Raw genomic sequence first — 27,358 nt, forward strand, 5'->3', positions numbered from 1 at the left:
TATCAACAGTATCATTTAATGAAAATTGTCACAAAACAGACAAATTATATATTGCTGTGCACCAATAGCGGAAACTAACTAATCACAGTAAAGACAGTGAAGAGTGTTCAGAATCCAGATGAAGACTCTCAAAAAAAATAAAATAAAAATAATAAAAAAAAATTATATTGTGAAGAGTTGTAAAGATATTTAACTGCTAAACTCCCATATGACTTCATAAGACTCTCTCAGCTTCAATTTTATTGCATGTGGAGAAAAATCTTTAATTTACTATATATAGGATTTTAATTTTTGAAAACAAGGATAATCCAAGTGATTTGAATGTTTTCCCATTTCACTAGCAAGTGGCTTATTTTCCACAGATATTCACATAGGTTTACTACACTTATTGTAGGTACAACCAGAGAGATATATGCAAATATAGTATTGACCAGAGTATAAATGATTTGTCTTGACAACTTATAATGTAGTCTAAAGTATGTGATTATGCTGGCCTATTTCTTAACTCAAGGGAAAAAAAGAGACGTATGCTATCTCACACAGGAAGTCTTGCATATGCTATGCAGTGAGGGCTATAAACATATTCAACTTAGAATATGCATTGTGACACTGAAGTACAGGGACTTCAGCCAAGACTTCAGTCCCCTCCCCACTATCATCTTACTCTTCAGATTCTTGAACTTTTTGCACAGCAATGTCAGCTAAGCTGGTCTCGCTTTTAGACTGATTGTCAGGACGAGGTTGTGGGGCTGCTGGCTCATTGTTAAGCACACTTTCCTCTGTTCTGTCAACTGCATGATTTGGATCCACTTCTTTGGTAGCTCCTGGGTGAAGGTCTGACTGCTCCTCATTTGTGGAACTAGGATCAGCTGCCTGTGCTTCATCTAACAAAAAAAAAAAAAAGACACACACACCTCATAAACCCCATCATCAACAAACCCCTGGAACACCCACACAAGAAGTGGACATTGTTATTCTTAAGGCTGAATTTGGCAGGTATGTTCTCTTTGTTTCACTGAGAAGTTTATTCACCCTGCTATCAAACAAGTTTCCTAATATTTATTTTTCTAAAAGTAATAAGGAAGCAGGACTACATTAAGTGACCTTAGACACAGGAATTCTGCCTAAGGCAGGGGTAAACAAACTATGGCCTGGGGGCTGCATCCAGGCCTCGAGCTCCCGCTGGGGAGCGGGGTCTGGGGCTTGTCCCACTCCGCGCAGCTCCCAGAAGCAGCAGCATGTTCTTCCTCTGGCTCCTAAGCGTAGAGGCAGCCAGAGGGCTCCACAAACTGCCCCAGCCCCAAGCGCCACCCCCTGCTGGGAACTGCAGCCAATGGGAGCTGCAGGGACAGTGCCTGCAGACAGGGCCGCCTGGCCATGCCTCTGCTTAGGAGCCATAGGGGGGACATGCTGCTGCTGCTTCTGGGAGCTGCTTGAGGTAAGTGCTGCCTGGAGTCTGCACCCTGACCCCCTCCTGCGCCCCAAACCCCTGCCCCAGCCCTGACTCCCCCTCCCCCACCCTCCAAACCGCTTGGTCCCAGCCCAGAGCACCCTCCTGTACCCCCAACCTCTAGGGTCTACTTAGGGGTCAGAGTGATTAAAAAAGCCCATTTTGGCTCCTTAAATTTACATGAGATGGTCACTAGGTGGTGTGTTTTCTGATATACTAGTAACTGCTCTGCAGTAGTATTTTCACAGCCCAACTGAGGAGAGCTACTCTCCTGTGAGTAAGGCAAGAATGACATGGCTCCTGTATTTTGTAACTGCCTACAATAAAGTTAAAACATATAAAGTAGTGATAATAAAATGGGGAAGGGAAGTGAGAATGAGCATGTATGCTACTTCAGGGACTTTCCTTTGAATTACATACAGAAAAATTGTTTTGGAGGAAGGGTGTTAGGCATTTTTACTCTGTTGCAGGATTTTCAGAGTTTGTCATTTTGTTAGTGGTTGTAAGGAAAGAACCCAAAACAACCAAATAGCCACCCCCTACATATTCACACAAGAGTTCCTTGTTCCTCTCCCCATACCCACAATGTAGCGAAGAATTAACTTCAGAGTTAACCTTTTGGACAGTGGGTTAGTGTGTGGATTGGCGGTTTTGTTTTTATTATTCAACTTGTCACTTGGTCTTCCAGTTATACAGTGAAGTTATACAATTAGGATTTCAGGTTTTTTGATCAGAGCTTTAAGATTTGAAACAGCAAAGTTAGAATTCCTGGTGCCCGATTGTACTCAAGAGTCATGTGTATTTCTGTTATTGTATACAAAGTTATGCCTTCACAAATAAGAAGTTAAGCATTCCAACAAGTACTGCCATTTTTTTCTACCAACCAAGACATTCTCTTAAACCTCACTTAGTACATGCAGTAATAGAATTTACTTTTGCTTCTTGTAGTAGAATTTGTTAGTGCAGGATTAATTTTAGTTAGCAAACTGTAAATCCTAACCTCTCTCTTGCTTTTTTTCTTGTCTCCGTTTTTCTTTGGCAGCTTCTAGCTCTTGCTTCTCATGAGCTTCCTTCAGCGTCTTACAAACTTTTTTGTGGGTAAACCAGTGTATTTTCTGGCAGTTCTGGTCACAATAAATAACCTGAAATTTTCCAGAGCCATTACTTTACCTTCATATAACAGGGCAGTACAATAGTTTAACTTTATGGGGAGATAAAGCTAAACATTTAATCAGGATATTGGAACAATATGTTATATAGCCTAAGAGTACTACTTTGTGTGACCTTATTAACTGTTTATAATTGTAATTTCAGAGTGGGTATTCTATACATTATCTCAAAAAGGAAACTATTGTTCTATTGTAATTAATATAGGAAATCCACAATGTATTGTAATTCCACCCTCTAACCCACAGTGTCTTATTTGGGGCTTTAAATATTCCTACTTCTTGGATTCAAGATACAAAGCACCTGCTTGTGGTGCAGGTATCTCCTGAGTCTGAACATACAGGGGCATTTCTCAAAGAGCTACAATTACTGGTAAGTAACCTTCCTTTTCCAGACTGGCAGTAATATATTCAGAGATGACAAGGCCAGAAGAGACCATCAATTGTCATCGTCTAGTACAGGGGTGGGCAAACTTTTTGGCCTGAGGGCCACATTGGGGTTCCGAAACTGTATGGAGGGCAGGTGTAGTGTATTAAATTGCTCCCCGTATGAATGTGCTACTTACGGCTGCCAGTCCTGGTGCTCTGAGTGGCACGGTAAGGGGGCGGAGAGCAGGAGGGGTTGGATAAGGGGCAGGGAGTCCCGGTGGGCCTGTCAGGGGGCGGGGCTGTGGATGGGATCGGGGCAGTCGGGACAGGGGGGTTTGGATGGGGGTGGGGTTTTGGGGGGGGCGGTTAGGGGCAGGGGGTCCAGGAGGGGGCAGTCAGGGGACAAGGAGCAGGGGGGATTGGAGGGGTCGGGGGTTCTGAGGAGGGCAGTCAAGGGAGTGGGAAGTGGGAGGGGGCGGATAGGGAATGCAGGGGCCAGGCTGTTTGGGGAGGCACAGCCTTCCCTACCTGGGTGCAGTGTATTAAATTGCTCCCTGTAGGAATGTGCTACTTACGGTGTGCTACTTACAGCTGCCTGTCCTGGTGCTCCATAATTAGCACATTCCTACAGGGAAAAATTTAATACACTACAGCTGGCGACTCTCGCTGCCGCGCTGCCCGGCAGGAGCTTGTAGCCCCGCTGCCCAGAGCGCTGGCGGCACGGCGAGCTGAGGCTGCGGGGGAGGGGCTGGGGGGGCTAGCCTCCCCGGCCGGGAGCTCCAGGGCCGGGCAGGACGGTCCCGCGCGCCGGATGTGGCCCGTGGGCCATAGTTTGCCCATCTCTGGTCTAGTATGACCTCCTGTATAGCACAGGCCATAGAACTTCCCAAAATAATTTCAAGAGCATATCTTTTAGAAAAACATCTGATCTTGATTTAAAAATTGTCACTGACGGAGAATCCACCCTGACCCTTGGTAAATTGTTCCAATGGTTAATTAGTCTCACCATTAAAAATCAGGCAAATTCAGACTAGAAATAAGGCACATCTTCAACTTCCAGATTTTTTAAACTACAGTCTCTTACCATCTTACATACTGAACATCTTTTGTCTGCTCCTTTTCCCCCACAGGTTGTACAGAATTCAGCATCCACAAAGCCCACTTGGCCAGTAATAGCTTGTGTAAGTACAGAGAAAGCAGTAGGATCAGAGCCCTGAGGAAAGAGGGAAAAGTTGGGCAATAAAGAGGAGAAAAAACATAATTTAAAGACTGCAGAAATATGACTTGTATATTTAGCAAGAAGTTTTGGTAATTTGTAACTTAAGAGCAAGATGCCTGGTGGCTCTATGCATTTTCACTGAAGTTTCTGTTGTAGCAACAGGAACAGAAAACTAATCATGTGAACCCAGCCGTAATGCAGGACCCTCCACTATTATCATTCATTACACTTACACAAACAGCTGTAGGTTAGGTTTGTCTAGTCTGCAGTTTCTAAAGAAGGGGGATAGAAATTATTTTATTTCATCTTAGAAGCTTGAATCCAATTTTAGGCTAATCAGTTTAGAATTAATATTTAAACCCACATTCCAATACTGCCATCACTTTAGAAAGTAGTGGATGTGCAAAATCCTCCCTCACCACTTCTTTCCACCAAGTGATCTGCAAAAACTCTGATGGCCAGGATTTCAGAGCTTTTATAGTAGCTTTCAAAATACTGTAGCTGCTCCAGTAAGTCTATGATATAAAGGACCAAATTCTACCCTTGGCTAAACATGCACAACACCTGATGACTTCAAGGGGAGCTGTGCACCATTAGTCTTGGGCAGCATTAGCCCTAAAGGATAACAGTACACAAACACAGCAACATCTATGCTTCTGATGAAGCATATCTACAGTTGAAAAGCTGTATCTACTAGTACCACTTTAGCATTAAGTGTGACTTTAGATAGAGCACAAAGGACTTCTTAATGTCACATTTAATATTTTCCTGCACTTACTACAAAGTATCCTTTGTGAGCCTATAAACAAAAAGCTTTTTCCCATGGAATGTTTTTTAAACACTTTATGTGCCATTGCTTGAAGAAACGTTAAAAGAGAATGTCTTTCCCAGTTGAGGTTCTTTTCCCATTTGGAAACAATGGATATTGTCCCTGTATCTAATGCTGCTGAAATTAACATGTAAATTTTTTTTGTATTCACTCCCATTTGTGGCATCTGGTGAAGCAGTTCTCCAGTATCTCTGCATAATGGGGCACCACTTCATTTTATTTCACACAGATGCCCACGTGTCTTGATATCAGAGAACATATGCGATGTTCCATTGTTTTAGTTGTTTTGTCATTAAAACATCCTGTTAATGTATTTGTTGATGAACTAATGAACTGTACTTTGTGATATTCTTTTCACTTAGGGTTGGCAGTTTGTAAAGAATATGCAGCAGGATTGTGCAAATTAGTGTCTGTACTGGCTAGAAAGAGAAGTTTCTCTTGGCACTGACGTACTGGAGTGTTCCATGTCTTCAAATATTCCAAACTGAATATTTGCAACCTGGAATCTTTAAAATACTAGATACAATTTACAGACATCCTGCTCCTTCAAAAAGTACAAGCAGTAGCCATCATTATATACTACTTTGGTAATGTTATGAAAGTGTTAAGAATCCCTTCTTGGAATTATGCTAACACTGGGGGCGGGGGGGTGAGGAGGAAGATCAAACAAGTTGATCCAGCTCAAAAATAAATCTAAAACCATTACATCATCTGAGAAAGACAGTAATTGCTACACAAGAGGCTGGGTTTTTCTCATACTGGATCTGCATAATTATGCATGCCTAAGATCAAGTACTCCTGGGCAAACATAACTGATAGCACAGATTCTTCTAGAGTTTTATAGGTACGCCCAAGAGTGTCAAAGCTGTGCAATGAAACAGATTCATTTGAAGGGAGTTGGTAGGGGAAGAGGAGATTGCCAGGAATAGAGAAAAAAATAGAAGAAACCGCTGTAAGGGGGCCTTAAACAGTTTGAGACAGTGTATGAACATTATGTCAAGTATCAGAGTTAATCTGGATCTGTAAAAAGCAACAAAGAGTCCTGTGGCACCTCAAAGACTAACAGATGTATTGAAGCATAAGCGTCCATACATAAGAGAACATGGGTCTGACGAAGTGCGCATTCACCCACGAAAGCTTATGCTCCAATACATCTGTTAGTCTTTAAGATGCCACAGGACTCTTTGTTGCTTTGTATGAACATTCAAATCATTGTGCTGTCTTTTGTTCTGATCTAGATAAATTACTACTGCAGAAATTAAACTACAGAACAGTCAAATTTATTGGATCCCTGTAAGATGAAGGATATTTTTAATTCATTAAAGTGTATAACAGTTGTGTCACAAAATTAATTATCATCCCTATCTTAACACACGTACTGCATAGCTTTCAGAAATAGATGCTGATGTGCTTTCCTCTGAAAAATAAGTCTCTTACAAAATTTATTATAAGCCAATTAAAACACTCTTTAAAGAGAGTCTCCTATCAGACACATATGGGAAGATGTAAAGTTAGTTTTCTTACTAGGCATCCATGGCACTGGACACCAACAGCTGTTCATTTTGCTTCTTCCGCTCATAAAGGCAGTTTCAAAAAGATGCTTTTCTTCCAAGTTATCATCACCTATTTCCATTCACTTCTGGCCCATTGGAAATAATGACTGCAAGAGTCCCAAGAGATCCTGCAGTCCTTACACCCCTTGCTGTTTTGCCCAAGTGCAGGATAAGACTATTAAGCTATGTAACACCACTGAATTTATGGAGTGAGTTTTGCAAGGAGAAACAGGGAGAGAGAGTATCTCTCGCCTCCTCCCCAAATGGAGAGAAATACGAAGTGCTGGCATCAGAATACTCTGCTCTAGTTTTCTGATGTGAAGATTTTTAATAAATAATGTTCCACAGTCAAAGCCACAGTAGGGAAACAGAAACTAGACGAAACCCAATTGTCAGAGGTCAGAGCTTCTACTATATTTGTTAAAGAAGAATTCCCTAGAATCCCAATTTTTTTTTTTTAAATCTCTCAGGGGACATTCAAAACTTTTGCATCCTAGAGAACATAAGTCAAGGGACACAAAGACATGTTAAATTCAATTGAATAATCGGGATTTTACTATGTGGGATATCGAAGTTAATCTGTTTATAAAATAGCGCTTATTTGCTTAATGAGAGACACTTACAATTTCAACTGGAGCAATACTTCTCACCAGCTGCTGGAGCAGGGTAGCTTCACAGTAAGGAAACTTTCGAATGCACTCTCTGATAAGCTTCTCTTGATACACAGGAAAACCATCTGTATCTCTGCCTTTCAATAGACTGAAAATTTTAAAGCAAAAATTAAATGAAAATCCATTAGCAACTAATGATTCGCGTTTACTAACAAGCATGGTCCAGGCTGTTATTTATTCCGCTGTCCCCCTGGCTACCTTCCTCATACTGTAATTTTATGCTAAAATTCAGATTCAAAGTAAATCCTATATTCTCAAAATCACTGTGAAGTTAAAAATGCAAAAGAAGCTTTTTGTACGTAATTACACAACAATTTTGAAGTATAAAATAAAATTACAGCTAAGTTGTGGAAACGCCTACCCACTGTATTTCGACTACCTACCCCAATATCAGCAATGCCCTCCCCTCAGAGCCCAGCCCTGGCCCCTCCAGCCCAGACACTTGCATCCACTACCCTCCTAGAGCCCAGGGATCCAGAGGGTGGAGGGTGGGGGAATAGCCTGATGCTGGGTTCCAGGTTTGTATGGAGTTTCCTGTGCACTGCCTCCTTCCTTCAGGTTGTGCTGGGAACTGCAGCTGCTGGGAATCCTCCAAGTTCCCTCCCACTCTCCTCAGCCTTGTCTTCTATTTGTGAGCTGGGTTCTGCTGGGTCCAGCAGCCAGGGCCGGCTTTAGGAACTGCGGGGCCCGATTCGAATGCCTGGCGGCGGTCCACAGCTTCGGCGGCACTTCGGCGGCACTTCGGCGGCAGGGGGTCTGCTCCGGGTCTTCGGCGGCACGGGGTCTGCTCTGGGTCTTCCGCAGCACTGAAGGATCACCTGCCACCGAAATCCCAGTGCGGACCCCCCCCGCACAGACCCGGAGCAGACCCCCCGCTGCCAAAATGCCGCCAAAGACCCGGAGCGGACTGCCACCAGATGAGTAAAAAAATTAAAAAATTAAAAAGGCACCTAAGGCGCGGGGCCCGATTCTGGGGAATCGGCCTAAAGCCAGCCCTGCCATCAGCCCCTAGGGGCAGTCAACATTTCTGCCGCCCATTTCCGAAAGAAGGAAATTCTGCGACACATTAATTTCTGCAAAATTCTGCATTGCGCAGTGGTGTAGAATTCCCCCAGGAGTAATGAGTACTGGATGCCTTTTGTACATAAGTGGTAGGGGATCAGGGGTCCCCTGGACAATGCTAAACTGGAATCTTTTAAATAATGCAATTTAATCTTGGTAGTTTTTAAACCCCAAACTAACCAATGCTCCAGCTTCACTTCACCCTAATAGGCACATTATTTTTGATATGTATAAAATTAATTTATGTATAGATCCTCAGACTCCTTTTAAATTCTGTATAAATGCATACCTTTTGATTAATCCATCCAGTTTATCCTCTCGCTCTTTGAGAAAATTAATACATTTCTGGAAGATGCAACTGATATAGTGCATTTTAATAGCCAGTACTTCATTCATATCTCTTTGCTTCATGCATTTCTCACAAATCAGGTCCAACACCCTGTAGCATTTCAGCAGTGCTTCTACTTCTGCCAATAGGGGGTTCTCTTTGACCAGCAGCACAATCTACAGGGAACAGTGAAGAGCGTTTAATGTAATGAGGAACCCTTTTTTCCTTTAAGCATGTGAGTTAAAGCATGTAGGTTACATGGATGAAAATAGAGTTAGCCTAAAATAAGCCTAGAGTGCAGTAAATAGACTGTTCATACACTGAACTAAACACTTTCAAAGACAGGTGCCCAAATTGCTACTCTAAGTAATGCTGTACATAATTACCTACTTGCACATGCCATAGATACCACAATGGTACCTGAACTATTTCCTATTTTAAATGCAGATGAAAACTATGGCATCTCAGATTGGTGATAGCTGACAAATGCTAACTTTCAATCGTAAGCTGTAGGAATTTAGGGCTACTTATTTTCTGAGCTACACATAGAAATAAGCCACAAGATATAGCTTTTTTTTTTTTTTGACTGTTATACCAACAGGTAAAAACATAAGTCAACTGCACATATGTTCAAAAGTCGCAGCAACAGACATTACTGCAATGAAATAGGGATTAAAGAAAAAAAAAGTAGTAGTAAGACAGCTGAAGTGACACACATTAATTGAGGACTGGATGTTGCCTGAATTTTCCACTAAAAGAAGGAAGGAAATGTAAAATGGGTTTAAGCATTTATTTCAAGAGTATGAATCTGTGACCAGACATGTGAGCTCAGTTTCTGACTTACCTGTACCATACTAAATCTCATGATCTCTTGCATAGTATGGAATAATACCAATTAGTTTGATATCTCAGATTTAATATTCTTAATTATGGGCCAGATTCTGCCATGCCTTCTCATTTCAAAGATCACCTTATTTTGCAAGTAATCCCTTTATCAATACGCTAATTCTCAACACAAGAGTTACAGAATCTGGTCCTATGCCAATAAAAAAGATGTACACATTACTGCACCTTAACAGGATGCAAGTTTGTAGTAGTAATAATTTTGTGAAGAGGCCCAGCTAACTTCACTGGCAGTTTTGGTTCTTTATCTAGTCCTTGTGGTTTAGTGTAGTAGTCTAGCCTTTCCCGTGGAAAGAAGTTGTTGATGATGGTCACGCAATCATGTTGACCTAAAAAAAAAAAAAAAAAAGCCATTAAGAGTGAAAATGTAATTTAGTTATTACTCCACCCTCCCCCAATCTCCACAGGAGCTGGTTTAGCACAATTTTTAACTTTTGGCAGTAAACAAGTACATATAAGATGTCAGGCTGTAGGGACTGAGAGAGAAACCCCCCTAATTTCTTCTCCCCAAGATCCTTTAACAATATATTTAAGATTAAGCCATGAGGGGATCAGTATTCCTCTCAATAATCCCCACATATTTTCTTATTCAAAAACATACAGGGGTCTGCCATATTGGTGTCAGCAAATTTTCAAGAGGAGCTCTCTGGCAATTGTGCCCTCCTGCTATTCATTTTGAGAGAGTAATCTATTCACAAAAATAGGTCAGAGCATTGTCTATAGGATGCATGGGATGTAAACAGGGGAGGCCTAAGACACATCAGAACAGTTCCTCAAGGTTGTGTTAAGAGAAGAGAAGAGACGAGACACTGGTTGTTGGAACTGGACATCATCAATCTCAGGATTTAGAGCACTAGATAATTTATGAGAAAGGAACAGGTAACCAGAGAAACTAGAGAGTCTTAATCACATATCTTCTTTTGGACAGCAAGAGAATAGGTGCTATATTCATACTTTGTATTTGGATAATAAGTGCCATATAAATATCTCAAAGCACTTTGCAAAGGTGCATAAGGATCTTCATTTTATAGATGGGAAAAGAGAGGCACAGACTGGCTTTGTGCTTTGCCCAAAGACACACAGCAAATCAATAGCAGAGCTGGAAACAGATCTCAGGTCTACAGTACCCTGCTGTAACCATTAGATAAATAAAACTTGCTGGACAATTCTCCTAACACCCCTGGGATGCAGGCTGGTAAATATTATTTCCCTTTTTATAGATGGGGAAACTGAGCAAAGGGTGAAATGACTCATCCACAGCAAGTCAGTGGCAAAGTCTACATTAGAACTTCCCAGTCTGTTTCATGGTTTGGAAAGTGACGACCTAGTGTAATTTACACACTTTTAGCACAGTAGCAACTATCTTCGCATATTTCAGCAGAGTGGAGGATCATAGATGTTCTAACATTGTTGAGAATGAAATCTGACTGTCTGCTCACTCATTATAGGAGGAGACATGGAATAAAATCTAATCCTCTGTTTGTAATCAATTAATGCAGAAATGTGAAGTAATGTTCCTCCAAGAATAAACAGTTTAATCCACCAAACCATATAATTTTATAGCCCTGGTGAAAATTAGGAGATCATTTCAATTTACCCACAAAGGCAGCCATCTGAGCTGCTGTCCTTCCCACAGAGTTGACAGCATCAGTCTCTGCTCCAGCCTCTAACATCATCCAGGTGATTTCTTTGCTGCCTGTATTTGAAGAGAGAAGAAATACAGAGTTTTGTTTTGTCTTTTGTAGATGCACATAATTTGAGAAGACCAGTAACTAATTTCAAGTTGAACTTCAAGACCTAAAAGGGACAACACTGACACAACAAATCCTTGATGTCCTTGGTTTAAAACAGTGGATTAAAGCGCCAACAGTATTTTTCTCTTATTTGCAAAGCCCAAGGAATAAAAATTCACACTCTCAGGCTCGGATTCTGCCCTCAGTTACACATGTTCAATTCCCACTGAATCAAGTGTGTATCTCTCAATGCCAAGATTTGCCCCCCAAGTGGGTAGCAATATAGATGCAAGCCCTGCTATTCTAGTTTGACAGTACAACTACAGCATCTTGTCTTCTAAGAGAAGAACAAATTCAGTACTATTATGGAGCAGAAGTGTAGAGCAGAGAACAGATTGTTCCTTTCTTCCCAATGGGAACTAGGTGTTCAGGCTGGGATAAATACCAAATAAATAAGATGAAGCTAAATTTGTTGGCAAAATTATATCACTTAACTGGTGCCCTTCAGGGAGACTAATAAAGACACTTGTGACCAGGCTTCTTGGTTCTATTTTCCAGATGTGCTCTTCCTTTACTTTCTGTTTTTGTGGGACTGCTGACTAGGGTGACGTGACTATAAAGGAGAAAAAAATATAAATGTTTCTTGCATTTGCTCTAATTTTAGAGTGACACTGCTTCAGCTGTGCTCACTTCTTTTTGAGCTCAAAGATTAAAAGTCTGAAAACTAACATCCACGAGTATTCATACTGGAGATTGTGGGCCACTGATTTCACTCTACGTCTAACTAATATCTTACACTAATGTCTCCACACCAAGCTAGGAGTTTATATTAATTTCTCTGGGAATTATGCTTTGGGAAAGATCTGAGTGACCCAGAAAGGAAGAAGTTTAAAAAGAGTCAAACTTCCCTAATCCTTATCTTCTACCGCTCATTCAGAGATTTAAAGCCCTTCAACTGATTGTAAGAGAATTATTGCTTATCTAAATCAGGGAACAGGAACAATACCATATGACCAGTGACAACTAACAAATTGAACTCAAAGTTCAAGAATCAGATACACGCAGTGAACTATTAGTGATCAATCCCTAGAGGAAGGAAATTGGGTGAGGGATCTATCCCTTGCCAAAGTTTCGCTAAATACATTCAGAGGAACTATAATCTGCTTGCAGCCCAAGACTTGCAGAAAGACTAAATTTGACAAGCCTCAGTAGTATTAAAATAGCTTTGCTTATTAAAAGCTACAGTTGGAGAGTCTTAAAACTCCACCCATCCTTCAGTAAGGGAGTGTCTTTCATAGGAACTCAATGTAATTAAACAGAATTCACCCTGCTGTGCAGGAAAATCATTGCATGACAGATGGAATTTTAAGGCTCCAGGACTAAGTATGGCAGTATTCCTCCCTATACACTAGGAATTATATAGCATATGCCTCAAATAGATGAGCAAATCAACTTAATATAGGACAAAATAAGTCAACAGCATCTTTCCTGCATACTGGGTTCTACTAGTACTTCTGCAGTTACACAGACCCACCCATTACTTAAGTAATAACATCTTTTTATTATTCCATCCTAAGGCAGTGTCCTGAATTATGAAATATTGCAACCTGTTCATAGGCCTGTTGTCTAGATAGCAATATTATAAAAATTTGAAAATACAAATTTCGAAAGAGTTTACCTGAGAGTCCAGCAAACATCAAGGCAGTATATCCATGCTCGTGTTCATTGCAGTTAACATCCGCTCCATACCGCAAGAGCAACCTGCACATGTCAGCTTTCGCTTTGTATGCTGCATGCATTAAAGGGGTCATGCCATGCTAATGAGAGAAGAATCAAGAAAGAAATATACGCACTTGTGGTAATTACATTTATAGATCTTTGTACTGTTCAAGACTCCCACCTGGAAATTACATACCCATGTACAATGCCTCATTTGACGTGTGGGTTAACAAAACCAAACCATAAAGCAAAGTGTTGGGTAAAAGGACTATACTGTATGTATAATGGATTTCACACTCATTCATTACACTGTTTTATTTGCATATCTTTTATTCTGTATTATTACCATGCAAAATACCTATCGCCATTTGCCAAAGGCCTCTACATGTACTCAGCGTTAAAGACAGATTATACCCTATAAACCTAGGAAAGTTGCCAGCCTCCTAGGTTGGCAAATGAAAGTTTTTTCCACTGCACACATGTGGGAGTAAGAATATTTAGTTCAGGCTCCTCTCAGTCTATTACCACGATTTATAGACACCCAACTGTGAAAGTCATGCTGTCAATTCTTAATTATAATTGATGGAGCTGTAACTGTATTACCACTCCTCCCTCCCACTTACCACCTATTTGCAATACCAAAAATATGAGGGAAGGGTTCACCCAGTAGCTGAAGGTTTTTCCCCAGAACTTCTCTGGTGTAACTACAGCAGTGTAGTCATACAGGTTCTAACTCCTTCTGTAAACCCATTTCAATTGTGCAAAAAAAGGGGTGAGCTGCAGTAAATGGTTCAGTGTGTCTGCATTAGGGGTACTGATGCAACTACAACTATGTAGCTACATTAGTGTATACTTCCCCACTCTAGCCTAATCTTAAGGGATGCTTTAGCAACCAGGATGACTTGTTGTGAGGACTATAACCTGACCTTGATTGAAAAGTGAATGAAAATTACAAACACTTCTAATTGAACAACTTGTGCCCAAATAAATTTGTTAGTATCTAAGGTGCCACAAGTACTCCTCATTCTTTTTGCTGATACAGACTAACATGGCTACCACTCTGAAACTTCTTATTGAAAGTATGAGGTATAGCAACATACCCCCTCCTAATACTGGAGAATTGAGAGGAATTCATTTTAGTGAGTCACGGTTTCTAAACGAAAGTGTCTGGACGGGACAGTCTCCATTTTGTAATCCAGATCATTGAGTTTAGACAGCTGTGTGCATGCAGCCAGCCCTGCATTAGGAAAGGTCACAAGTTTGAAATAATCTAATCAGGTGGTTAGTTTAGTGCTCAGTCTGGGGGACAGCGTCTAATGCTATACAGTAGGGTCAACAGTGAGCATACGATCATTAAGGCTGCAAATCTGTCATGGATTCCGTGACTTTCTGGGATCTCTATGACTTTTGCAGTGGCTGATGTGGCTGGCCCAGGGGCCCCTGAACAGTTTGGGCAGCCCCTGCACCAGCCGCACGGGCTGCTGCTGGGGTAGTCTCAGGCCGTGCCCCTCCCTGCAGCAGGAGTTTGGGTGTGAGAGGGGGCTCCGGGCAATGCTTACCTCAGGAGGCTCCCCAGAACCAGCGACATGTCCCTACCTCGTCTCCTAGGCGGAGGGGTCAGGGGGCTCTGCGTGCTGCCCACACCCGCAGCTCCCATTGCCCACGGTTCCTGGCCAATGGGAGCTGCAGAGCTGGCACTCGGGGCGGAGGCAGTGCGTGGAGCCCCCTGGCTGTGCCTCTGCCTAGGAACATGTCGCCATGCGGAGCCAGGTAGGAAGCCTGCCACCCCCACACCCCACCTTCCCCCAGCGGCAGCATAGGTCCCAGGCTATGCGCTGCCACCCCCCCCGCCAAGAAACCCCGGGCTGGCCCCCGCCCCCCAGAGCACTCAAAATTTAGTCTGGGGTATATAGTACAAGTCATGGACAGGTCATGGACCATGAATTTTTGTTTACTGCCCATGACCTGTCCATGACTTTTACTAAAAATACCCATGACTAAAATGTAGCCTTAACGATCATTTCTCAAGAAAGCATCCAGAAACCTTGACACCCCACCCTCCTCCCTGCAATTGCACTGGGCCAAATATAGATAAGAATGCATAATAATCCTTGGGAGCAGATATCCGCTTGAAATTGTAGTATAGTTTTTGAGCTTAAGGGTTTTCGGGAAGAGGGAGCAGAAGAGGGAGCATAGCTTAGACTTAGGCAATGTCTAGGGGTAATGCATTCTACAGGGTGTGATTTTTAACACGCACTAACATAGAGTTACTGTATTTCAGGTTCCCAAAAAAGAGGACACTGCTACAGTGGGGTGAGCGGGAGCGGAGGGAAGAGGCGATCCTGATGTCATGGTAGTAGGGCGGCTGGTGCAAGCCCAGGATGCAGCAACAGCCGTCACTCAGCACCTCCCTGCAGGACCCCCTCCCCATGCCTCGAAGCTGGGGCCTGGGTGGGCGAGATCTGGCAGCTGTGGCTTGCAGGGGAATCGACCAATCAGCTGCAGATGCAGGGGAGGGACCAATCAGGAAGCGGACCAATCGGGGCTCTTTCTGAGCTCCACCTTGTCTGCTGTGCAAAAACCCTGGACATTTCCTGTTATTTGAAAAATCTGCATGGACAGAGAAAGGAAGCTCCAAAAGAGGCTGTGTCCAGGAAAACCCGGATGTATGGTAACCCTAGACTAACATGTTGCATATTAAATGGTCTGTGTTGGTCCTTGAGACTTCTATACTGTCCTCTCTCTTTCCTCCCTTCCCCTAAAGAGGGCTGTACCCACTTCAGAGCTAGTCAATGCCACTGGCTCCTTAGTCAGCCAGCATGCATGCTGTAGGGCAAAGCACCGTTGTTTTGATGGCACAGTTATCCAATAATGCAGAATTTGCTTGAAAATACAGGGATAACCTGCGATAGCATGACTTCTTTCAGAATTAAAACTTGGAAGAAATGCAATAGGAAGTGCAGATTACAAGCTCTTTGTGGGCTTCATGTTATACCATTTCACCTGCCAACAAAGCCTGTAGAGAATTTGAGAGAAAACACATACTACATCTAAGCTTAAAGATATTAATCCTCTGAAATACTTTTATAGATTAAGAGTAGTTCAGAGGCTTACTAATAGCTGCAGGTTGAAAAGCTATTCAGAAGTCTGCCACTTCCTGTGTGCTAAATTATAGAGTTATTTAGCTCCTTGGAAGCCTGCAGACCTCTAAATAGCTTTCCAACTTGATACTTCTCCTTGATAGACCCACTAAGATACTTTTAATTTAGAAGTTTTGTTGTACCTCATCCAAGCAATTGACACGGACATTCTTGCTGCCCAAGAGCCTTCCAGCTTCTTCAGTGTTTCCTTAAAAAAAAATAAGTAAGAGGTTAAAAATAAAATAAAATGGTGTTCCATCAAAAGTAAGGGGTTAAAAAGGAGGAAATGAAGAATCAAAGCAATGCAAAATCTTTCTATTTCTGATTTTAAATGAAATACTCAGACTAAATTTGATACCAAGCATGAAGAAATTCAGGGATGAATAATATTACATTCTAGAAGTTAAAAGCCAAGAAGTTTTTAAAATCAAAGTAAAGTAATTAGAAGACTTGAATTAATGGGAAATGACTGCCCAGGAAGGAGTCCTGCAGAAAGGGATCTAGGGGTCATAGTGGACCACAAGCTAAATATGAGTCAACAGTGCAACGCTGTTGCAAAAAAAAAGCCAACATCATTATGGAACGTATTAGCAGGAGTGTTATAAGCAGGACACGAGAAGTAATTCTTCCGCTCTACTCTGCTCTGATTAGGCCTCAACTGGAGTACTGTGTGGATGTGGACAAATTGGAGAGAGTTCAGAGAAGAGCAACAAAAATGATCAAAGGTCTAGAAAACATGACCTGTGAGGGAAGATTGAAAAAACTGGGTTTGTTTAGTCTAGAGAAGAGAAGATTGAGAGGGGACATGATAACAGTTTTCAAGTATGTAAAAGGTTGTTACAAGGAGGAGGAAGAAAAATTGTTTTTCTTAAACCTCTGAGGATTGGACAAGAAGCAATGGGCTTAAATTGCAGCAAGGGAGGTTTAGGTTGGACATTAGGAAAAACTTCCTAACTGTCATGGTGGTTAAGCACTGGAATGGAGGTTGTGGAGTCTCCATCATTGGAAATTTTTAAGAGCAGGTTAGACAAACACCTGTCAGGAATGGTCTAGATAATTAGTCCTGCCATGAGTGCAGGGGACTGGACTAGATGACCTCTCGAGGTCCCTTCCAAGTTCTATGATTAAAGAAAATTGCTTATGTGAAGCAATTAGACTATTCTATAAACTTGAGCTTGGGAAATTAATATATCTTTTTTCATAAGTTGTATCAGGACAGCTCTGACTTGGTAAATAAATACAAAGGGAATGTTTTAAGGTATTGTATATAAACGTTCACATAGATATCAAAGCCTTTAACTAATGACTAACATTCTTCTCCCAGTAACTTTGAATATTAATTAGATTGAGAGGTATTACTGTGCTTTGAAATCTTTGTTTGTCAGAATGAAGAATGATTTATAATTTACTTTTTTTTTGGTTTACATTTGCAACACCCCTTTCTACTCTGGCCAAAAAACAAACCAACCCACCCACTCTAAAATTCAAATCCAAAAAAGTGTGTTGTAACGGCAGCTTACCATACTGGTTCCACAAGCTGAATTCACTCTAAAAGGTCTGAGTATTTTCTGTGAGGAAGGAGTGTGTATGTGTCCTGAAATCATTTTCATAATGATACGTATATACTCGTTCATTAGCCCGTTCATTTATAAGCCAACCCCCTCAGATGGTTAGGTAAAAATAACAAAAACTGTATAACCCTTTCATAAGCTGACCCTATATTTCAGGGGTTGGCAAACTTTGGCTCCCGGCTCGTCAGGGTAAGTCGCTGGCGGGTCGGGACGTTTTGTTTACTTGCAGCGTCTGCAGGCATGGAGCCCTTCAGCTCCCTGTGGCTGTGGTTCGCCGTTCCCAGCCAATGGGAGCTGCGGGAAGTGGCACGCCATTGGCTGGGAACGGCAAACTGCAGCCACAAGGAGCTGAGGGGCTCCATGCCTGCAGACGCTCCAGGTAAACAAAACGACAAACAAAACGACATTGTATTAGATATTCAATTCAATGATTCCATAGAGTTTAAAATCATCAAATTTTGGTGTAGACCCGTTTATAAGCTGACCGCTGCTCTTTGATGCGTCACTTTTTTACCAAAAATATTCGGCTTATGAACGAGTATATGCGGTAAGTACAGTAGATATGGGTGTGTGTGAGAAGAGATGGAATAAGGGAGGGAAGTGGGTTCGTCGGTGACCAAGGCAAGAAATATTCGAGGAAAATTCTAAGTGCATTTAAACTTGGATATTTCTCTGGTGTGTGATAGATTTCCAGGTTGGAATAAGAGATAATGGTTTTGTTGTTTCTGGATAGCACTTTCATACTTATGTCTTAAGATGATTTTATAAAAAAGCCATTCATAAAATAATTTTGATGTAGTTTTCCTGTTGATCATACTATTTGTGCTGTATACAAATTTTAAGGTGTGTATTATGTTGAAGATGTTTGATTTTATAGCTACTATTGATGAAGAAAGTGGGATGTGCAAAAAAGTAAGTTGATAGTAAAAATCCCAAACTTAAAATAAAAAGGTTATGAACTACATTTACAAGAATGCAGGGCAAATATCTCACTTTTGAAATTCAAATTCTAATCTTTTAAAAAGCCTGGTTCTGTATCATTATTCTGACAGTAGTAGCAGAAGATCTGAGATCCTAATTCATCAAAGACAATGCAAGTGATGATAGTACCGTATTAAATACTAAATTGTTCTGACCTTGGGTTCTATGGGAACTGGTTTCGAAGTCAAATTAGTGGGACATTACTACTATAATATATCCATGTCAGACATAATGACTGTATTTCTTGAGCGAGTGGTCATCAAGACCAAAAGACAGAACTGTGTCTAATCTCCAGCCCAGCCCCCAAACTCCCACTCTACCAGTGTCCTAAACCAATATCCATTATTTAATGACAAACAAATGAAAGCCCATCCTTTTGTTCATGGGACAAAAAGAATCCAAAAATATGACATCATAAAAATAAAATTACCTGGCATGAGTTGGTTAAACAAAGACAGATAATAATAAATACTTCAGCAGTTAGGTTGTGGGAATGTTTGTTTGCCTTGTGCATAAGCAAACCAAAGTGCAGACAAGTTATTTTTCTAAAGACTAATTTTTTAGAGTTTGAAGAACAGAATAGGCTGTGCCTGCATAAGTCTCAAACTTTTGCCTACAAAATCCTTTCTATTGAGCCACAGGGATACAAGCTTGATCCAAAGCCCACTGCAGTCAACGTAAAGACTCCTTTAGGTTCTACTGGCTTTGGATCAGGCCATAACTGAACAGAAAACAGGGAAGGGGGATGGGGTGTTGGAGAATGAGATATGTAGGTGTTCTCTAAAGCAACCTTTCAGCATAACAATACTTGAGACTTTGTCTTTACTTCATCCCCTCCCCAGGAAAGCATGCCAAGTGACAGATAATTTGTTTTAAATAACTATTTAGTGCAGTCAGATCACACCATAACAAGCTTCCTTTTGTGTGATTTTCCAGGAAATCGGGGTTGTACAAAGAGGGTAAATCTAGAGACATTTCGCCTCAGTGTTCTTCACAGCCATGCAGCTAAATATGCTGAGTGAAATGAGGCCCATTGTCCATTAGTTTAGCCCCCAAATTAGTTTTTATAAAGTAAAAAAACCCAGTATTATTAGAACTGTTAAATTAAGATATTTAAAAACATTGCTGTTTTGTTGAAATGTTTAAATCCATTGTGGTAACATCTGAGAACCAGACACTTTAGCTTTGTTTGTTTTGTTTTTTGATCCAAGCTGAAATGCAAGTAAATCAAAACCATTAATGATGACAAACATTTGATTGTTAAAAAGATTTCCAGTGCATCACTTAGGACCCCAATCTTGCAAAAAAGACCTATGCACAAGCTTATTAACTTTTTGGCGACCAGCACATCCCTTGGCCCAGGCCGCTTCCCGCAGCCACCATTGGCCTGTAACTGCGAACCGCGGCCAGTGGGAGCTGCAATCGGCTGAACCTGCGGACACTGCAGGTAAACAAACCGTCCCAGCCCACCAGCGGATTTCCCTGACGGGCCGCGAGCCAAAGGTTGCCGATCCCTGGCTTACATTTATAACAAAGAATGGGATGAAAATATTTTAAAGCTTATCTGTGTTTAAGATGTGGTCCATAGTCTTATGGCGAAGTTTTAAAATTATATTACTTGCCTTAAAGTTTTATTTTTAAGTAATTATAATTGTGCAAATTGTAAGTAATTGGAAAATACTGTGATCATGTTCATTTTTATTAGAGGAGCACTGTCAACTATTTGCAAGTTGTTTGCTTACTATTGCTAACAGTAGCTCTGAAGCAGGCCTGCACAACATGCGGCCCGCAGGGGCTCACTGTGCGGCCCGCAGGGGGATTCCAAACCCCACGCACACAAAGTCCCGAGGCTGCCGTGGCGGTGCTTCCTGGGGCAGCTCCTGGTGGCGTGCCTACCCGCCGACAGGAGCCAGCAATGCGGGCGGCTGAGTCCAGCCCAATCAGAGCTGCGGGGGCGGGGCTTTCAGGCCCCCCCAGGCGCCGGCGCCAGGATATTTTTGCGCCCTCGTGGGACACGGGGATGGAGCCCTCCTGCGCTGCCGCCCCCCCCCCGCCCCAAGTGGGACACGGGCAGGGAGCCCTTGCGCGCTGCCGCCTCCCCCTCCCCTCCCCCGCCCCAAGCGGGACACGGGGATGGAGCGCTCGCGCGCTGCCGCGCCTCCACCCCCACCCCCCCCAAGCGGGACACGGGGATGGAGCGCTCGCGCGCTGCCGCATCTCCACCCCCTCCTGCCCCAAGCGGGACAGAGCCCTCGTGCGCTGCCAGCCCCCCCCTACCTCAAGCGGGACACGGAGCCCGCGCGCAGCGCCGCACCCCCCAGGCCTCAAGCAGGACATGGAGCCCTCGCGCGACACTGCCCCAAGCAGGACACGGGCACGAAGCCCTCGCCCCCCCCCCCCCCCCCCAGCGGGACACGGGGCTCAGCCACCGCCCCACTCCTGAGCGCTTTTTGGCCCCCCCCCCCCCCCCCCGGGATTCCTGCCCCATCCAACCCCCCGCGTTCCTTGATGCCCCCCCGGGACCCTTGCCCCATCTACCCCCCTTCCCTGTCCCCTGACTGCCCCCCACCACCCCATCCAACCCCTCCTCTCATTCCTGATGGCCCCCTGGGACTCCTGCCCCATCCAACCACCCCTTCTCCCTGTCCCCTGACCACCCTTGGAACCCCTGCCCCTGACTGCCTCCCACCGCCTCATCCAACCCTTGCTCCTTCCTGACTGCCCCCTGGGACCCTTGCCCCCATTCAATCCCCCTGTTCCCTGCCCTCTGACCGCACCGACCCCTATCCACCACCCCTCTGAACTCCCCTGCCCTCTATCCAACACCCCCTCCCTGCTCCCTTACCGCGCTGCCTGGAGGTGGCTGGCGGCGCTACAGCCGCGCCGCTTGGCTAGAGCTGGGCCACGCCGCCACCGCACAGTGCCTGGAGCACTGGGTCAGGCTGAGCTTGTAGTCCCCCCGCTTCCCGCGAATCAGCTGTTCACGCAGGAAGCCTGGGAGGGCTGAGAAGCAAGCGGCGGCTTCGCACTCAGGCCCAGGGAGGCGGAGCGGAGGTGAGCTGGGGCGGGGAGCGGTTCCCCTTTGCGCCCCTCCCCCCCCGGGTTACCTGCTGTGGCGCGGGCGGCTCCCCCCACCCCAGCTCACCTCCGCTCCGTCTCCGCCTCCCTCGGCTTGAGCACGAAGCTGCCGCTTGCTTCTCTGCCCTCCCAGGCTTCCCGCGCGAACAGCTGATTCGCGGGAAGCGGGGGAGGGGGGGGAGGGGGAGAAGCAGGGCGGAGTGTTCAGAGGCGGAGCGGAGGTGAGCTGGGGTGGGGGGGGAGCCGCGGGGTGGTGCTGAGGAAGGAGGGGTTGTTTCTGTGGGGCTGGGGGGGGGGTGGAGGTGTTTCCGCGGGGCCGGGGGGTTTCGGCCCTCAGCTGTTTTCTTTGGAGTAATATGGCCCTCGCCGCTTTACGAGTTGTGCAGGCCTGCTCTGAAGTTTACTGTAACTGACAGAAATTAGAAGGAAAAAAGTCTGTTTCCTTTCCCCTTCCACCACACTCAGTAGGGTTACTTTGTGCATTTGACTGCACTGTCAGTTTCCCCGTTTCCCTTGTAAAATCAGTTTCCTCTATTTTTGTGGGTCTTTCATATGCTAATAGGCCAAAGAAAAACATTATAATTTCCTGTTCAGGCTTTTAAAAAGTCAAGAGCAGATTAAAAAAAAATTACTAGATTTCAAGTCTCCAAAAGTCTCTCTGCAGAACAAACAGGCAAACAAAAACCTAAGTCCCCTGTTCCACTTGCTGTTTATGAATAGCAAGTGGTCAGCATCTGGAACTAAAGAAGGAAGCAGACATCAGCAATGTGTTGAACAGGCTCATCCTCAGGTCACGTTCATATATATATAGATTCAGGAAACTACATTTTGGATCCTGTATGGCCACAGATCAGCGTGAAAAGTGATGTCATTTTCCTTGGCCAGGATAGTAACAGATGAAAAATATTAAGGGCCCAGCATTAATAATATTATTTGATGGGAAGTGTTTTTGAGAAGTTAGCACACTGAAACACACTACAAAGAAGCCATTAGCTGTTTAGATATTAGCCAGGGAACATGCTAGTGCAATGCGTACAATAGGAGGGTATGTGTGTGTAAGTGTAAAAATTTGCAGCGAGACATCCCCATACCTACCAACTACACAACATAATAAATCCTCTCTAAATCTGGGGCAGGACTGATTCAGAACCTGAATTATTTGTGTTCCCCCACGTAGAGCTAGGACAAGAGGGAAAGGAGCCAGCATTGTGTGAGCATTGTGTCACCTCCAACAGATATAAAAAGCTGTTCGCCCACATGGATCCCTGTGAGCAGTAGGGTGTGAACAGAGCCGATCCTAGACCAGATGGCATTCCCCCTCCATTTGTTAAACTTTTGAATACCTTATTTTTTATTGCATTTGTAGCTCATTTCATGACTTTGATGGATGATTTGCATGCATGCTTTATCCCTGTCGTATAAGACGATAAATTTGCACGCTAGCATATGTAAATCTGTATTCCTGCCATATAAAAGCGAACAAAAATTTGTTTCCTCTAAGCTTATAGAAGCTATTTAATTTTAAAAATAACTGAAATGTACTAACATCAAGAAACTGAACTGTGCACCAACATTGGGTGGACCAGTATTAAATAGTGTTACAGTAGGTGACAGCCTTAGAATGTTAACCCTAGTCCTTTAGTTCAAAAGGTCACTTTTCTTGCCTTTGCCCTCACAAACTGAAGCACCGTGTCAGAGAGATCCAAAGACTGGCCAATGGCATTCTCAAGCAATAAAGTAGCAAGTGATGTCAGTCTTTCATCGGCCATCTTCGATCAAAGATATGTTTTAATGAACCTTAGCTTCGAAAAGCTGTGCTCCACTTGCGACTGTGACTGGCAGCATAAGCAGAATCCTCAAAGCTATCCACACATTAGGAAAAATGTCCTTCAGCTCTGCATCATAAATGAATTGAGAACCTGGGGTGGAGGGTGCTTCCTGTGTGGCAAAATGTGATGACGTTGTCCAATTCAACGTAGAGGTCTTTATCAGCGACGTCCAAACATTCCCATGTCAGCGTCTATACAATTGTTCAAAAGTGATTTCCTATCCTCCAGCAGCTTACTAAGGTCATACAAAAAAAAAACCCAGGTCTTTTCGTGGTGCTTTATTTATCTGAACCTTTCTTTGATGGACACTCGAGCAGTGCCAACAAAAAAAACTCCCTCGAATTTTTCTTCTGAGCTTGCCATTGCGTCATCTCTGCCTTTGTAACCAAACAGTCTTGCCTTCTGGTGAATACAGGCTCAACTCCTAAGTTTTCCACCATTTCTTTAGCAGTGATAGCACCTTAAAATCGGTTGTCTTTGCAGGCCTCAACGAACTCAAGACAGCTTCTCATCAAAGTAGTAGCGGTGGTCGCAATGTCCATTGACTGTCCTTGCTTACAACATTTACTTGGAACAGAATATTGTGCCCAACCACATTTGAGACCAGAAATTTGAAGTCAGTGAACTGGTTTGCCAGGCTTTGTGCCTCATGTCAGATTCCGGCCTTGACTTTACTTGACTGTACCAGTTCCATCAGGGTGTTGTAAATCTCAGTCACTTGGTACCTCACTGGCCTTATGCTGTCAATGTGGCTATCCCAGCAACTGTCACTTAGAGGCTTCCCGGTCAGATTTGTAACACTGTCCGTGAGGATTTTCCACCTGATAGTTGATGCTGAACAGGACATATATCCTTTGCAGTACTCTGAAGAGAGATACTGAATCTAAAGAAGATGACACTCCATCTGACACAACCAGATTGAGGGAATGACAGCCACAAGGCACGAAGAAGTCTCTTGGATTCAGTGCAAGAATCCTTGCCTGGATGCCACTATTTCTTACCTTCATGTCCATGCCATTGTCATAGCCTTGGCCACGGCAATCCTGAAGCTTTATTTTATTCCCATTCAAAATGTTCATAAACAGTTCTTTTAGGCCTTTTCCAATGGAGGCATCCACAGACCGTAAACAGATCAAGTGTTTATTTGGATACAGACATCCTTGTCATCTAATCTTACTGTAAATGACAACTTTTCACTGTGACTAATTATTTGTTTGCAAGGAAGAGGATAATTGAGATCAGATGCTCGAGCACGTTCTTCCAGTGCTGTGTTTCTGTGTCTGTGCATTTTTTCAGCTTGAGCCTGGACTTGACCTCCATCCTTTTGGAGTAGGCCATAAAATGGTGGGGTTGCTTCAGAGCATCAGCTAAATTATGCCAGTAACTTTACCCAGAAAGCACAAACAACAATTTGGCATTCTTGTCAAATATTTTGCAACAAAACCAGAACACACTGTCAGTTAATTTCAATTAAACTAATCAATGCCAATTCAGTTTCTCACCATTACCAAGCACTTTTTTGCAGTGTGACTTTGAGAACTGTTCTGCTCATTTACTGGAAACGTCATATCCTCGATTTTGCTGGCATGATCAATATCAGTAGAGTTTAGGATCGCCAGTCATAAAGCAGGCTCTGATGTATCGATCTGTGGTGTGCAATTTTTCTCACGGCTGTTTCTGTCATCATGCAAGCCTAATTCTTCTTTATAATTTCTCTCCTTTTCATGTGAGCCACATTCTTCTTTATCATCACTCTCCTGTACATGGCCAGGAAACCTGGATGATTCTCCACCACTTTCCTCACATTTCCATTCTTTACCTTGAGATAAATCTAATAATTCCTTAGTAATAGGACTTCCATCATTTATGCTTTGCTCAATTTCTTCTGCACTGGGACGATCACTACTGGCCTAAAGTCCAGTCTATGTTGTTCTGTTTCAGATATTTTCCCATCAAATTTGCCCCTTGCTGCAAACTAGACTGCAATTGAGCTTTTTACTTCCTACATTGAGCTCCTGAAGGCTTCTTTGGGGGCATCTTTTATTTTCTACATGGAAAACAGACAGTATTAGGGAGTGCAAAAGTCTATGTTCTGCAATCTTAGAACGTCATCAAACATTACATGTTAAGCATGGCAAAAAAAGTAATAGTATTTATTGTATATTGCTGTGTAGATAGGGGTTTGATAGATATCTCTGGTGTCTCATTAAATGAGACCTTTATTAGTCACTATTTACACTCTCAAGTCTTAAAACACAAGTACACATATGCATCCAAAGAAGTGGGCTGTAGTCCACGAAAGCTTATGCTCTAATAAATTTGTTAGTCTCTAAGGTGCCACAAGTACTCCTGTTCTTCTTTTTGCGGATACAGACTAACACGGCTGCTACTCTGAAACAACAGAACAAGGTTCACAATATCGCAGCTGGGCTCTCACTTCACTTGGATTCAGTCTTATATCTCACTGATTGACTAGTGACACCCTGTCCCTTACATACCTGCAAGGGCATGGCTAACAACACTATAGGATGTTCGAGGAAAATGTAGTTCTCAGAAAGCCTGGAAGGTTCTATGAGATTCTAGAAAGGTCTAGGCTAGTGAAAAATAAATCCACATACAGAACATCTGAAACATGTTACTTCAAACATTCTATTTTCCCTGCTGTCACTAACAAGAAAAAGCAGCACCCCAAGCCTGGCACTCCAGGCAGTCGCCTGCCCCTAAATCTGGCTCTGGGTATGAGGAAACCGAGCAAGAGGGAAAGTAACAGGGAAGACGGCAGCTGGTTCCCTGGGAAACTGATTAGATTCTTCTGTTTGCTCAAGCAGAGAGCTTGCGATGGAAATAGGGCTGCAGTGACCCACACCTGTTGGGTTTGGAGCCTGGGGCAGAGAAAGAGAGGCAGGAAAGTCTGCAGCTCCCGGCCCTTCAGGGCGCAGGCGGTTAGAGTTTCAACCCCCAGTGCCTTTTGTGGGGGGAGAAACGGACCCAGATCCATCGCTGGTGTTTCCTGCAGGAGCCGCCGCGCCAATGGGGTTTACTCCGTCCCCGCGAGCAGCTGGGCTGCAGCAGCGAGAGTGACCCTGGAAGCGGAAACAAACATTCCCCTTTCTAGTGTTAGTCTCTGCGCGGCGAGAGACCTAAGCATCAAAGCTGCACTATCCATGCCTGGCTCCCCCCGGCCAACCAGAGTCACCCCGGGGCCGCGCCCGGGGCCCCGTAACCCAGAGCGAACAACCAGCCCAGCGGCCAACGCCGCAGTAACGCTCACCCCGCCCCCAGCCAGGGAACGCGGGGCCGAGCGGCCCCGGGCTCTACAGCGGTCCCCAGGCGCCGGAGGGCTCGCGGGGCTGCCAGGCTACTCCCGGCCTTTAGTGCGGGAACCTCCTCCCCGGCTCTAGCCGCCTCAGTCCAAGCGCCGGACGGGAGCCCGCGCTCAGCAGCTAAAGCCTCTCCCGCCCCACGGGCAGGGGCAGCCTCACCTCGGGCAATCACCGCCAGCAGCTCCTTCTCCGCCGGGCTCAGCTCACCTCTCCTGGGGGGAGCCATGGCGCCTCGTCCGCGCCTCGCGGCGGGGCCAGACCCAGCAGCGCCCCCGCGTGCCCGCTGCTCCCCACCCCTCGGAGCAGTTCCCGCCCCGGTGGGGGCCCAACCATTCCGCCTCCGGCGGCGGGGGGCAGATGCGGCGGCCGCTCCTCACCGCGCACGGAGGTTTGATTTCCGAACACAAAGGGCCGGCCACGCTGCCTTCTGCGCG

General features: G+C 44.1%; 1 protein-coding gene across 2 annotated transcripts; it reads right to left on the reverse strand.

The window, feature by feature from the left end:
- On the reverse strand, nt 1–27,315 carry ANKMY2 (ankyrin repeat and MYND domain containing 2). Of its 2 annotated transcripts, XM_065583188.1 has the most exons (10): nt 27,084–27,311; nt 16,286–16,350; nt 12,962–13,100; nt 11,148–11,246; nt 9,719–9,879; nt 8,609–8,823; nt 7,210–7,345; nt 4,070–4,198; nt 2,451–2,592; nt 1–884 (listed from the first exon to the last, which is right to left on the reverse strand). In XM_065583188.1, the coding sequence occupies exons 1-10, from the start codon at nt 27,148–27,150 to the stop codon at nt 661–663; spliced, it is 1,377 nt and encodes a 458-aa protein (XP_065439260.1). In that variant the 5' UTR covers nt 27,151–27,311; the 3' UTR covers nt 1–660. The 2 variants fall into 2 exon arrangements, with proteins under 2 accessions (XP_065439260.1, XP_065439261.1); XM_065583189.1 differs by lacking the exon at nt 2,451–2,592 and having other exon boundaries at nt 27,084–27,315.
- Between the last annotated feature and the right edge of the window lie 43 nt (nt 27,316–27,358).

This window comes from Chrysemys picta, chromosome 2 (genome assembly GCF_011386835.1).
Source record: "Chrysemys picta bellii isolate R12L10 chromosome 2, ASM1138683v2, whole genome shotgun sequence".
NCBI lineage: Eukaryota > Metazoa > Chordata > Testudines > Emydidae > Chrysemys > Chrysemys picta.